This window comes from Anomaloglossus baeobatrachus, chromosome 5, assembly GCF_048569485.1.
Source record: "Anomaloglossus baeobatrachus isolate aAnoBae1 chromosome 5, aAnoBae1.hap1, whole genome shotgun sequence".
NCBI classification, from domain to species: domain Eukaryota; kingdom Metazoa; phylum Chordata; class Amphibia; order Anura; family Aromobatidae; genus Anomaloglossus; species Anomaloglossus baeobatrachus.
Window position 1 is genome coordinate 29,045,690 of NC_134357.1, and position 13,223 is coordinate 29,058,912.

General features: G+C 48.1%; 1 protein-coding gene across 3 annotated transcripts in view; it reads right to left on the minus strand.

Annotated features, from left to right (window-relative positions):
- Positions 1 to 13,223, minus strand: part of LOC142310731 (ovostatin-like) — a 215,987-nt gene that overhangs the window by 50,843 nt on the left and 151,921 nt on the right. For all 3 annotated transcript variants that reach the window (XM_075348358.1, XM_075348359.1, XM_075348357.1), the window contains 3 exons: positions 12,401 to 12,519; positions 8,548 to 8,599; positions 3,583 to 3,675 (listed from right to left, as the gene is read on the minus strand). In XM_075348358.1, the coding sequence (XP_075204473.1) occupies positions 3,583 to 3,675; positions 8,548 to 8,599; positions 12,401 to 12,519 (264 nt within the window). The remainder of the gene's footprint in view (positions 1 to 3,582; positions 3,676 to 8,547; positions 8,600 to 12,400; positions 12,520 to 13,223) is intronic.

The following is a 13,223-nucleotide window of genomic DNA, read 5'->3' on the forward strand; positions in this document are numbered from 1 at the left end:
TGGAGTACCACTGCTGCGGCTGGGAGTACCCGGTGGCGATGGAGTGGGCAGCAGGGTGTTTAACCCCTCCATGAGTAGGGGGAATGCCTCGAGCCTCAGTGATGGTGACAGGGAAATGCCGTTGGGGAGGTATGGGCCACTTGCGTACTCACTCAGTCCAATAACGCTGACACCGACAACTGTAGTAAACCAAAATTCTGGACACCGCTGCCGCTGAGGGGGAGCACGCCTGGGTCCCATTTCCGTTGGTGTTGCCTGTTGATCTGTGACCTTTCCCTTGGCACCTTGTTTCTGTCTGGTTGGTCCCTGTAGCCTGAAACTAGTCGGGTCCCGCTCCCCAGTATGGCTAAATGAGGGAGCTTGCTCTCAGGGTTCACGCTTGGGAATTTCTGAACCGTATGTATGGACAGTCCTATCCCCCTCAATGCGCTAGTCTGACGCCCTGGACGCCAGGGGTCACTGGTCACAACACTCACCACATACACCCCCACAGTAGAAAGGTACCATCAGTCAACCAAAAAGACCTGATTGCCTCCCTCAGTGTTAGACAGGCACACCAGGTGGGCGGAGTCAGGCAGAAAGACATGCCCCCCGAGTAGTCAGCTGGCCTGAGGCAGGGAAAAGACAACAGTTTAAGTCTGAAGGGAGTTGAGTAGAGGTCAGCAAGGAGAGCAGTCGAGTCCAAACAGTCAGGTAGGCAGACGGCAGTGGCCACATGCAGGAGACCGGGAACACGACCAGCGGAACCGTAAGGGACCGGGACAGGGTAGTGGCCTGTCGGATCCGAACCGGGGAGCTAACAGGATACCGGAGAACCAGACAGGGTCCTCAGATCCCGAACTAGGCTATATGCCACCACCATAGTCGAATTAACTGATTGCGGTCTGGACCTCAGGGGTTCATTCCCACCAAAGTCCCGTTTGAAGGCAACAGCCCAAGCCGTCCGGATAGTAGCCACCGCCAAAGGCCAGAGATCCCAGGCCCAGCGCCTGAGGGCAAAGGAGCTCCTCCGACATCTACACGCCGGGGAGCGGACTACCAGTGCTCAGGCACAGTGGTCAAACTACAACATAGGTGCAGGAGAAAGGTGGACATTGCCAACCCAACTAGGAAGCTGCATCCGGCTGCGGGCCCCATTCATACCTTCGTTTGGTTTACCAGTGACTCTGTGTGGTTTAATCGTGAATACACCAGTACCATCAGGCACCGCACTGCGCTGCACCGCAACCCTGCGCCCTGCACTCTGGCCCTTGCACAACCGGGCCCCGGGACCAACATCCCCTACCCACGGAGGGATCAACACCTAGCTGCGCCACTACACCGCTCCCGGGAGTCCCCGTACCTTCACCGCAGCGGTGGTGTCCATCATCACCACAACCTGTGGGTGACGTCACGAACCATCATCCCAAAACCAAATACCTGCATTCCCCCGTATGTAACGCCAACCCCCTTGCAGAGCGACGTGCCCCCCGGGTCCGTGAGAGGCTCGAGCCACCACCCGTAGAACACGATCACGGATCCAAGCGGCTCGGCGGCCGCAGCCGAGGCCGTGGGGCGGTACACTAGTACCCCGATTTCGGAGCGGGTGGAGAGCGGATCTTGAAGGCTCCGTTCTCGTCGGGTAAATTGTCAGGTTGCCTAAACCTAATACCTGACTTAAGGTCCACGTACCCCGTCATGCCCTGGCTCCTGCCCGGTTCTGGTACAAGGCCGCCGGCTGTCCTCCACGACAATGCCGTGCCCCTTGTCACGATCCCCTTGTCACGATTCAGCTCCTACCAGGCCCAGACCAACGTCTGCTATCTAGTACTTCCAAGGAGCCCAGGTCCTGACCTCCTCTCACTTCCACCTCCAACACTACACTCTCCCTGACTACAACTGACTGACTCCTGACACTCCTGATCTCCCCTTAACCAACCCCCCAAGTGGGCGACCCTATTCCACCCAGGCTGTCAACTGGTGTGTCTGGTGGGTGTGGTGCAGAGTGTTCCTAGGATTTTGATTAGCTGGTTTTGGCAACACCATTTGGTTAGGGACACGTAACCAAGGAGGAGGTGGATAGTGCACAGAAGGGCAGATTGCACAATACCCTTTGATGACCTGATAGGCCAGGGTGTCACAGTAACCCCCCAGGCTCCGTGACCTCTGGGATTCGGTGACGTCACGTCATCTTCCAGTTGACCAGAAATCACAAAGGTCGGCCCCAGTCTTCCTGAGTGGGCTGTGATTGGCGTTTCACTGCTTGTCACAGCCCAGCATCTCTCCTGCTTGCGGCGCTCTGCAGTGAAGGAGGGAGCAGGGAGATGCTGGGCTGTGATGCTAGGCAGTGATGAGCGGTGAAACGCCACCCACAGTCCAGTCACTCAGGAAGATTGAGGATGGCCGCAGTGATGTCAGGTGAGCAGGAAGATGATGTGACATCACTATATCCCCGAAGTCACGGAACCCAGGGCTCACTTTGTGGGGATGAGTGGACCGCAAGTGATGTTGAGCTGTGGCCTTGAGGGAGGCTGGTTCAGACCCCTGGTCCCTTTTGACCCAGTGCTGTGTGGTGACCTGGTAGTCTCTTTCCCCGGCACCTCTCACGTGTTGGTCGGACCCTGTAGCCTGGAGCGTTTGTGGGTCTCTTACTGTCTGTTGGCAGTCTCTCGTCCGTACGGCAGGCAGTGCGAACTCTGTAGGGTTGGTGTTCTGTTCTGGTCCCTGGCTCAATCTTTGCAGCTGGTGCCCCCAGATTCTTGGGTCAGTGAGGTCCGTGAAGGTCTCACTGTGCAGGTATTTGTCAGGTTGCCTGAAGCTGTCACCTGACCTAGGGCCCTGTGCCCCGTTGGTGCTCTGGTTCCAGAGGTAGCTGGCTGTACCCTTCCTGGCAACCACTCTCCCTGCCACCTGGGTCACTGTTACACGATCCTGTCTGGAGACACGTCCGTCCCCTTCAACTGTCACCACTCGACTCTCTTTGTCGTTCTGTCTGAGTGTCTTTCTGTCCCCTCCCACCGGGTTGCCGTCTAGTGGACTGACTCCACCTCAGGGTGGCCATCCATTGGGTCCCGGACTAGTCAATCATACCTAATTGGGAGTGGAAACTTGGGATGTTATGTGTTTTGGTGGTACCGGCACTGGTCTTTCAGGTCCCTGGGGGTAGGCCCTGCATCTTTGTCAGGATGCAGTACCTAGTAGTGCCCTGAGGGCTTCAGGGGCGCTACACTTCCCTATCAGTTTTACAAGGATGTGACGACTATTGAACCACCCCTTTAAAGTTGCACAATGTGGTTTTGAATAGTACATCATCACAGCACAAATAAGGTGTCAAGGTTCTGTAATATCTAGTGATACAAACTGGGAAAACACATTACAATCTTTTCTAAAACTTTTTCTATCTTGTCCAAATGATGCAAATTCCTTTTTTTTTTCTTTTTTTAAGATTATCTTCAATTTCAGAGAGAGCTGCAAAAAGGTAGAACCTCATTAATCTGTGCACCCTGTAGATATATGTGGTAGCAAAGACTATAGGTGCTAAATCACTTTTGGAAGAGTTACAATATCATTCTATAAACAAGGAAACGATCGGCCAGAACTCACCCACGATTATAATAAACGCCGATGCCGAGCCGGGGACCAGACCAGGAGGAGGAACTAAATTCACCGGAATAGTGTAATATTCGGATGAATTCCCTGCAGAGAAATAAATGAAGATTTCCACATTTGTGGAGTTATTAATTTCAGAAACTATTTTTGATACAAATAAAATGAACGGTTTTTTTAGTAAAAAAAAAAAGTGAGGGAAAATCTGGAAAATATTACAAAAAAGGTTAAACTATCATATTATAATTTATTTTTTTAATCTAAAAATATCCAAAAATTGTGAGCTGATTCATTTCCTTACATATCTTTATGGTGGCTAGAGCTCCTTTTTCTGAGTTCTTCATATTCTCACACTATAGAGATAAACTGTAAAGCGGGCTTTACACGAGACGATAGATTGTGCGATGTGTCGTTGGGGTCACGGTTTTCGTGACGCACAACCGGCATACCGCACGACGTGGTTTCGTGTGACACCTCCTAGCGACGCAGTATCGCTCACAAATCGTGAGTCGTGTACTCGTCGCTAGGTTTCATAAAATTGTTTAATTAAAATGGCGGCGGTAGTTCATCGTTTCCGTGGCATCACACGTGACACCACGGGAACAATGAACAACAGCTTTACCTGCCTCCCGCGTCACCCGATGGCTTAATGGAAGGAAGGAGGTGGGCGGGATGTTTACATCCCGCTCATCTCCGCCCCTCCGCTTCTATTGGTCGCCTGCCGTGTGACGTCGCTGTGACGCCGAACGTCCCGCCCACTCCAGGAAGTGGACGTTTGTCGCCCACAGCGAGGTTGTCCGGAAGGTAAGTGCGTGTGACGGGGGTTAAACTAATTGCCCGTGATGCAAAAACGACGGGGGCGGGTACAATCGATTGTGCTATTGCACAATCTATCATCTCGTGTAAAGCAGGCTTAAGGCTATGTGCACATAGTACGTTTTTGACATCTGCACCAAAATTTGCATGCCTATCCTGAAGCCAGCAAAGTCTATGAGATTTCTGAAATGCTGTGCATAAGTTGCTTTGTTTATTCCTTGCAGATTTAGTCCAGATTTTGGTGCAGAAAAAAAAAAATCTGCAGCATGCCAATTGTTGGAGTGTTTTTTTTTCCCTGCGTTTTTAAGCCATTCCAGCCATTAAAGTCATAAAAAAAACGCATGGAAAAAAAGCCCCAAAAACGCATGTGTTTTTTGCTGCTTTTTTTCTGCCAGAAGGTGCAGATTTCATGCTCAAAATTTCTTCATCAATATCTGCGTCTGCACATACTCTCAAACCTGAGCACCAGGGGGAGCGCTGATATTTAAGCCCGCTTTACACACTACAATATATCTTACGTTGTGTCGGCGGGGTCACGTCGTAAGGGGTACTTTGCACGCTGCGACATAGCAAGCCGATGCTGCGATGTCGAGCGCGATAGTCTCCGCCCCCGTCGCAGCAGCGATATCTTGTGATTGCTGGCATAGCGAACATTATTGCTACGCCAGCTTTACATGCACTCACCTGTCCTGCGACGTCGCTCTGGCCGGCGACCTGCTTCCTTCCTAAGGGGGCGGGTTGTGCTGCGTCACAGCGACGTCACACGGCAGGTGGCCAATAGAAGCGGAGGGGCGGAGATGAGCAGGATGTAAACATCCCGCCCACCTCCTTCCTTCCGCATTGCAGCCGGGACGCAGGTAGGAGATGTTCCTCGCTCCTGCGGCTTCATACACAGCGATGTGTGCTGCCGCAGGAACGACGAACAACATCGTACCTGTCGCTGCACCGGCATTATGGAAATGTCGGACCCTACACCGATGATACGATAACGACCCTTTTGCGCTCGTTAATCGTAGCAAAAAGGATTTCCACACTACGATGTCGCATGCGATGCCGGATGTGCGTCACTTTCGATTTGACCCCACCGACATCGCACCTGCGATGTCATAATGTGCAAAGCCCGCCTAAATGACGCACATCTGGCATCGTAAGGTACATTGTAGTGTGTAACAGCTACGTGCGATTGCGATTGAACGGTAAAACGTTAATCACACGCATGTCGTACATTCCTCATAAATTGAACGTGAGGTTGTTCATCGTACCCGGGGTAGCGCACATCGCAGTGTGTGAATCCCCAGGAACGATGAACAGATCTTACCAGCGTCCTGCGGCTCCCGGCCAGCAATGCGGAAGGAAGAAGGTGGGCGGGATCTTTACGTCCCGCTGATCTCCGCCCCTATTGGCCTGCTGCCGCGTGACGTCGATGTCCCGCCGAACGTCCCTCCCACTCCAGGAAGTGGACGTTCGCCGCCCACATCAAGGTCGTATGGACGAGTAAGTATGTGTGACGGGGGTTAATCGTTTGTGCGGCACATTCAACAAAATTGAACGTGCCGCACATACGATGGGGGCGGTTACGATCGCATACGATATCGTACGCGAAATCGTAACATGTAAAGCAGGCTTTACTCCTTAAGATTTTACAATAGAGCTTAAAGGATATGGACACTGTTGGGAGCATTTTTTTTTTTTTGTGCAAAACTGCGAGTGAGTATTTGTGGTTGAAAAGCGTTTTTTCTGAAAGTTTTGTTAAAACGTTTGTGTCATTTTGTCTTCTACATCCTGTATGTTTACTAAAGCACATCTGTGTAAAAAAGGCATGTGTTGCATGGTCCTCTTTGGACATCTGTAAGGCCATTTGTGTGTCCACGCATGTCATCCACTTGCCGTCTGTATGTCCGTGTGACACGTCTGCGTGACCAGTAGCGGGACAAAAAATACATGATAGATAGATAGAGGGATAGATAGATAGAGGGATAGATAGATATGTACATAGCTTGAACAGCTATTTAGCAAAATTAATAAAAAAAAATTAGAAAAAAATGAGGTGGTTCCCCCATAAATTTCATAACCAGCACGGTACAGCAAAACTGGCCAAGGCACAGCAGACAACTGGGGGCTGATCTTTTTAGGGTTGGAAAGGCCATGGTTATTTGGCCCTTACCAGACTAAAATTAGCAGTCCACAGTCACATGGTGACGTGGTGCATCTATTAGATGTGCCAAATCTGGCACTGTACTCAGCTCTTCCCATTACCCTTGTGCGATGGCAAACAGGATAATATATGGGGTTGAAAAAAAATGAGGTGGGTCTCCACCATAATTTTGATAACTAGCACAGGTACAGCAGCAACTGCAGGCTCCAACCCTCAGCTGTCAACTATACCTTGGCTGGTTTTGAATAATAGAGTGGGTCCCACGCTGATTTTTTTAATTAAATTAAAAAATAAATGTAAAAAACAGCATGGGTTCTCCCATTTTTTCGAAACTAGCAAAGGCACATCAGACAACTGGTGGCTGATCTTTTTAGGATGGGAAGGGCCATTGTTTGGCCATTCCCAGACCAAAAATAGCAGCCCGCAGTCACCCCAGAGGTGGCGCATCTATTAGATGTGCCAAATCTGGCATTGTACTTGGCTCCTCCCATTGCCCTTGTGGGATGGCAAACGGGATAATATGAGGTTGAAAAAAATGAGGTGGGTTCCGCCCTAATTTCCATATCCAGCACAGGTACTGCAACCCTCAGCTCTCTACTGTACCTTGGCTTGTTTTGAATAATAGAGGAGGTCCCACATTGATTTTTTTAAATTATATCAACAAATAAATTTAAAAACTATGTGGGGTTTGCAGTGGCAAATGGGATAATATATGGGGTTGATGCCAGCTGTGAATTGCCAGCTGGCATCAAGTCCTGGTATTGATAAAAATAATTATAAATGTCAGCTTAAGATCTCCTCTATTTTTCATAACCAGCCAAGGTACAGCGGACGGCTGAGGGTTGCGGCCTGCAGTTGCTGCTGTACCTGTGCTGGTTATGAAAATTAGGGGGAAACCCACATCATTTTTTTCCCGAAAATTATTCATTAATTCTGCTATATACCTGTGCAAACTATCTATGGTACCGATCCCTTTTTATATATCAATATCTATGCATCTATTTATCTATCTATCGGTATATCTTTCTATCATTTTGCAATTAGTATGCATGTGAACGTGTTGCTGGTACGTGTGAATACGGTCACCACAAGGACCTCAGACACGGAGGTGTGAATGAAGCCTAAAGGCTGCTTTACATGCTGCGATCTCTGTAGCGAGATCGCTCGAGTGCGTACCCGCCCCCTTCGGTTGTGCGTCACGGGCAATTGGCTGCCCGTGGTGCACAACATCGCACGGACCCGTCACACTACTTACCTGCCTAGCGACGTCGCTGTGACCGGCGAACCGCCTCCTTTCTAAGGGGGCGGTTCGTTCGGCGTTACAGTGACGTCACTAAGCGGCCACCCAATCAAAGCGGAGGGGTGGAAATGAGCGGGACGAACATCCCGCCCACCTCCTTCCTTCCTCATTGCCAGCGGCCTCAGGTAAGGAGAGGTTCCTCGTTCCTGTGGTGTCACACGTAGCGATGTGTGCTGCCACAGGAGCAACGAGGAACTACATCGTACCTTCAGTAGCAACGATAATTGGGAATAGGGGGGCATGTCACCGATTAGCGATTTTGAACGTTTCGCGACGATTCAAAATCGCTCATAGGTGTCACACGCAACGACATCGCTAACGCGGCCGGATGTGCGTCACAACATCCGTGACCCCAACGACATCGCATTAGCGATGTCGTAGCGTGTAAAGTGGCCTTAAGACGTAGCCAACCACATAATGCCATTATTTTACTAACATCACTTTTTGGGCAGACAGCAATCTACTATCAGTCATGGGAATATATATGTATCAATTCAAATGATTCTTGACTGAACTGGTCATAAATAATCCTTCAACTTGGCTGAAATTAACTTGTCACAAACAGTTATTTTCCAAAACTGATAATCCCTTTAAGAATAATAGTCGCATTGAGGGCAAGTGTAATTTTACTCATCTTGTGATGATTTAATATTGGAAATGATAAACGTGCATTTGAGATTTGTTCTGTTACCTTGCAGACAGACGAGATTGCTGGATGTTTCTTCTTTCTGGATTCCTTCAGGCTAAGAAAGTAGAGAAAAAAAGAATGGTTGGACTTGGATTATTGTAACTTTACCTGTACTGAAGATCTTATTGTAATATAAAACTTAAAAAAAACCCAATTTATTGAGTTCAGTTAAAACACGCGGACCCTCAGGCTGCTTCTTGCAGCCCACAGGCAGATGGACCCTCTAACAATCTCAGCTGTTGCAGGGGCCGCAGCCGTCAGGGACTAGGATGGAGCACATTACTACAGGATGGGGCACATTACTATTACTACAAGGCACAAGGATGGGGGATATTACTACAGGATGGGGATAAGGATGGGGCATATTACTACAGGATGAGGACAAGGATGGGCACATTACTACAAGGGGACAAGGATGGGCACATTATCACAAGAAGGGGACAAAGATTGGGACATTACTACAAGGGGATCAGGATGGGGCACATTACTACAGGATGGGGATAAGTATGGGACACATTACTACAGGGTGAGGAAAAGGATGGGCACATTACTTCAGGACGGAGACAAGGATGAGCATATTACTACAAGGGGACAAGGATGAGCGCATTACTACAAAGGGAGAAATTTGGGCACATTACCACAGGATGAGGACAAGGATGGGTACATTACTACAGGATGGGACCATTACTACAGGATGGGGACAAGGATGGACACATAACTACAAAGAGACAAGGATGGGCACATTACTACAGGTTTAGGACAAGGATGGGCACATTATCACAAGAAGGGGACAAAGATTGGGACATTACTACAAGAGGATCAGGATGGGGCACATTACTACAGGATGGGGACAAGTATGGGGCACATTACTACAGGGTGAGGAAAAGTATGGGCACATTACTTCAGGACGGAGACAAGGATGAGCATATTACTACCAGGGGACAAGGATGAGCACATTACTACAAAGGGACAAAGATGGGCACATTACTACAGGATGGGGACAAGGATGAGGCACATTACCACAGGATGGGGATAAGGATGGGCACATTACCACAGGATTAGGACAAGGATGGGCACATTACTACAGCATGGGGACAAGGATGGGCACATTACTACAGGATGTGGACAAGGATGGGGTACATTACTACAGGATGGGGACATTACTACAGGATGGGGACAAGAATAGGCACATTATTACAGCATAGGGACAAGGATGGGCACATTACTACAGGATGGGCACATTACTACAGGATGAGGACAAGGATGGACACATTTTTACAAAGAGACTAGGATAGGCACATTACTGCAGACTGGTGACCAGGATGTGATCATTACTACAAGAAGGGGAACAGGATGGGAGGACATTACTAAAAGATAAGAGGACCAGGATGGGAACTATGGTGCTAATTGCAAAACTGCATTACTTACAAAAAGGGAATAAAATATATATATATATATAAAAAAAAATACATGAAGCACACTTTTTTTTACCATCAAAAATGTTTTTTTTTTTATTTAAACAAAAAAAGGGCACAATATAATTAACGAACCAAAAAAAATGTTCAAAAACAGTGATACAAAGGTGTATAGAAAAAAAATAGGGCACCAATAAAAATGTCACTTTCTCCTGAAAAGAATGCGGCCACCCAAATTGTTTTTTTCTATGTGCGGCCCATATGCCCAGTTTGAGACCCCTGAGTTAGAAAGAGTTATGGTCATGCCCACAATCCATTAATTTTATGGAGGCGTATGTTGTGGGGATGCTCACAAACTATTAACCCTAGAACGCATACCTGGGGCCTCGCAGGCCTGCTAGGTCATTTGTTCTCTATGGTAGATTGAATTGCTTGCGCGTTCTAGGGTTAACTACTGTAGTATGGCTGGAGTATACTGTGGGCATGCTTACAATCTATTCGCTTCTATGGGGGAGTATACTGCAGGCATGCTCACAATCTATTCGCTTCTATGGGGGAGTATACTGTGGGAATATCCACAATCTATTCGCTTCTATTGGGGACTATACTGTGGGCATGTTCACAATCTATTCGCTTCTATGGGGGAGTATACTGCAGGCATGCTCACAATCTATTCGCTTCTATGGGGGAGTATACTGCAGGCATGCTCACAATCTATTCGCTTCTATGGGGGAGTATACTGTGGGAATGTTCACAATCTATTCGCTTCTATTGGGGACTATACTGTGGGCATGTTCACAATCTATTCATTTCTATAGGGGAGAGTATACTGTGGACATGTTCACAATTTATTAGCTTCTATGGGGGAGCATACTGTGGGCATGCTCACAATCTATTCACTTCTATGGGGGAGTATACTGTGGGCATGCTCACAATCTATTCGCTTCTATGGGGGAGTATACTGTGGACATGCTCAGAATCTATTCGCTTCTATGGGGGAGTATACTGTGGGCATGCTCACAATCTATTCGCTTCTATGGGGGGTATACTGTGGCCATGCTCACAATCTATTGATCGCTGTAGATGAGTGCTTCATGTACGCTCATGTAGCACTCATCAGGGCACTACAAGGTACTGCATCCAGCCAAAGATGCAGGGCCTACCCCCAGGGACCTAGAAGACCAGTGCCGGTAACAGCAAAACACATTGTAATTCCAGTTTTCCCCCATCCACACGGACTGGTGACAGACTAGAATTGGACCCAATAGATGGCCACCCAGGGGTGGAGCCGATCCAGTCCACTAGACAACAACCAGGTGGGAGGGGACAACAGCTAGATAGTAGTTAGAGTTAGTAAGTGGAAGTGAGAGGAGAAGGACGTAACTACTCTGACAGGAGAGTGTAACGGAGACCTGAGGGCCCAGGCGTGTGGTTGCCGGAGGAGTACGGCGAAGTACTCCCGAAACCATAGCACCGATGGGGCACTGAGTCCTAGGTGAGGCAAACGCTTCAAGCAGACCTGATAAAATCTGCACAGTGAGTGGACCATCCAGGACCTCACTGACCTTAGAAGTCCGGGGGCACCAGCAGTGACGGGAGAACCAAAGGACCGGAACGGAACACCGACCCGACATGGTTCACACTGCCGTTGTACGGACCAGAGACTGAGAGACAAACAGGAGGAGACCCCAAGATGCTCCAAGCCATGGGTACCCACCAACTTGAGAAAGGTGCAAGGAAAAGAAGTCACCAGGTCACCAACAGGCACTGGGACTAGGGGGACCAGAGGTGAACACCAGCCTTCCTCCAGGTATCAGTTGCCATCTACTGTGAGTAAAGAGAATCAGTTAAACCATAACCCCTCGTATGGCCTAACCTTCTTTCCGTGCCCAACTCCATCACCTAACCCCCTGGGGCCCTGGCCCTACTTTCGGAGGGCCCAACATCCAGGCTGCCGTCACATCAGCCTCAGTGGAACGACTGTGCAGCGGCGGTTCCATGACCATAATCGCAACCCGCAAGTGGCGTCATGACATAAACTCTATTGAACATTCCCCTGTATATAAATTCCCTTTTTAAAGCGACCCCCAGGGTCACGGAAGCGGGCAACGGCCCCCCAGTGACACATCCCAGTAGTACACTGCCCGGGACCGAGTACCCCAAAGCCCTGGGCGTAACACTCATAATCCATTGATATTTTTTCAAATGGACCCATAAGATGTTCCCTACAATAGTTTATAAGGATGCCTTTAGTTTACATTTAAACCTGAATGTGTGGGATAAGTCTCCTTTTATCTCCCATTCTAGATCCTGGCTGGACAGAATACTGGTGACTACAGTAAGTGGCTGTATGTGTGGACATTGATGTGGATGGTGTTCTGAATCAGGAGAGGACACATCATCATCACATGCTGCGATGTTAGAAAATGCAGACTGTTCACCTCAATAATAATACTTTGTGACATGGTATCCTTATAGACAGGATCAGAAGAATTTATTTCTCCATCACAAGTTTCACATATGTAAGTAGTCTCTGCCGAAATGGTAAAATTAGTGACCCCTAGTAGAAAGAAAGAAACAAGTGTTAAAGTGGCCATAATATGTCCGAAACGTGATTCATGTAAGCTATGAAGATGGATTCCATAAACATAATTTTTTGGGAGAGGTCTTACGCTATTCTGGATACTTAAAGGACTATTTCCATTGTGAGCATCTACTGTACATCACCACCATTATATTTACTGAATATCCTTCTGGTCGGACCCTCTGGCATCGGCCGTTTTTGGTACTTACTAAGTAGGATATATAGGAGCTGTGTACAAAAAAAATCGGTAGGAGATTCTATATCCAGGCGAATTACAAAGTCACATCTTCATTTAATTTTGGACACATTGGCACAATAAAAAAGATGGTTGCGAAAGTCTACATACCTCCTAACTACTTCTAGTGCAGAATGTCATCCTATTGAACTTTTTCGAATCACCTAGACCTTTAAAATCAATTTCCTCTACATTCAATCAATTCTTCTAGCGTATAACCTACAAACTCATCAGAATTGGAAGAGCAGAAGCTGCATTCATGACCAAGAATAATCCTATTGAGAAGATCACTTAACTGGGGGGGGGGGCGTTAAAGGAGTTATCGTAATTTGGCATCTGGAGCACCTAACTATTCCGATGCCAAGAGCTCTCCATTAATAGAAATCTTCAAGCAAAAGCTGGATAAACATATAGTTGGGATAATTTAGGAAGGCCTGCACTCGCT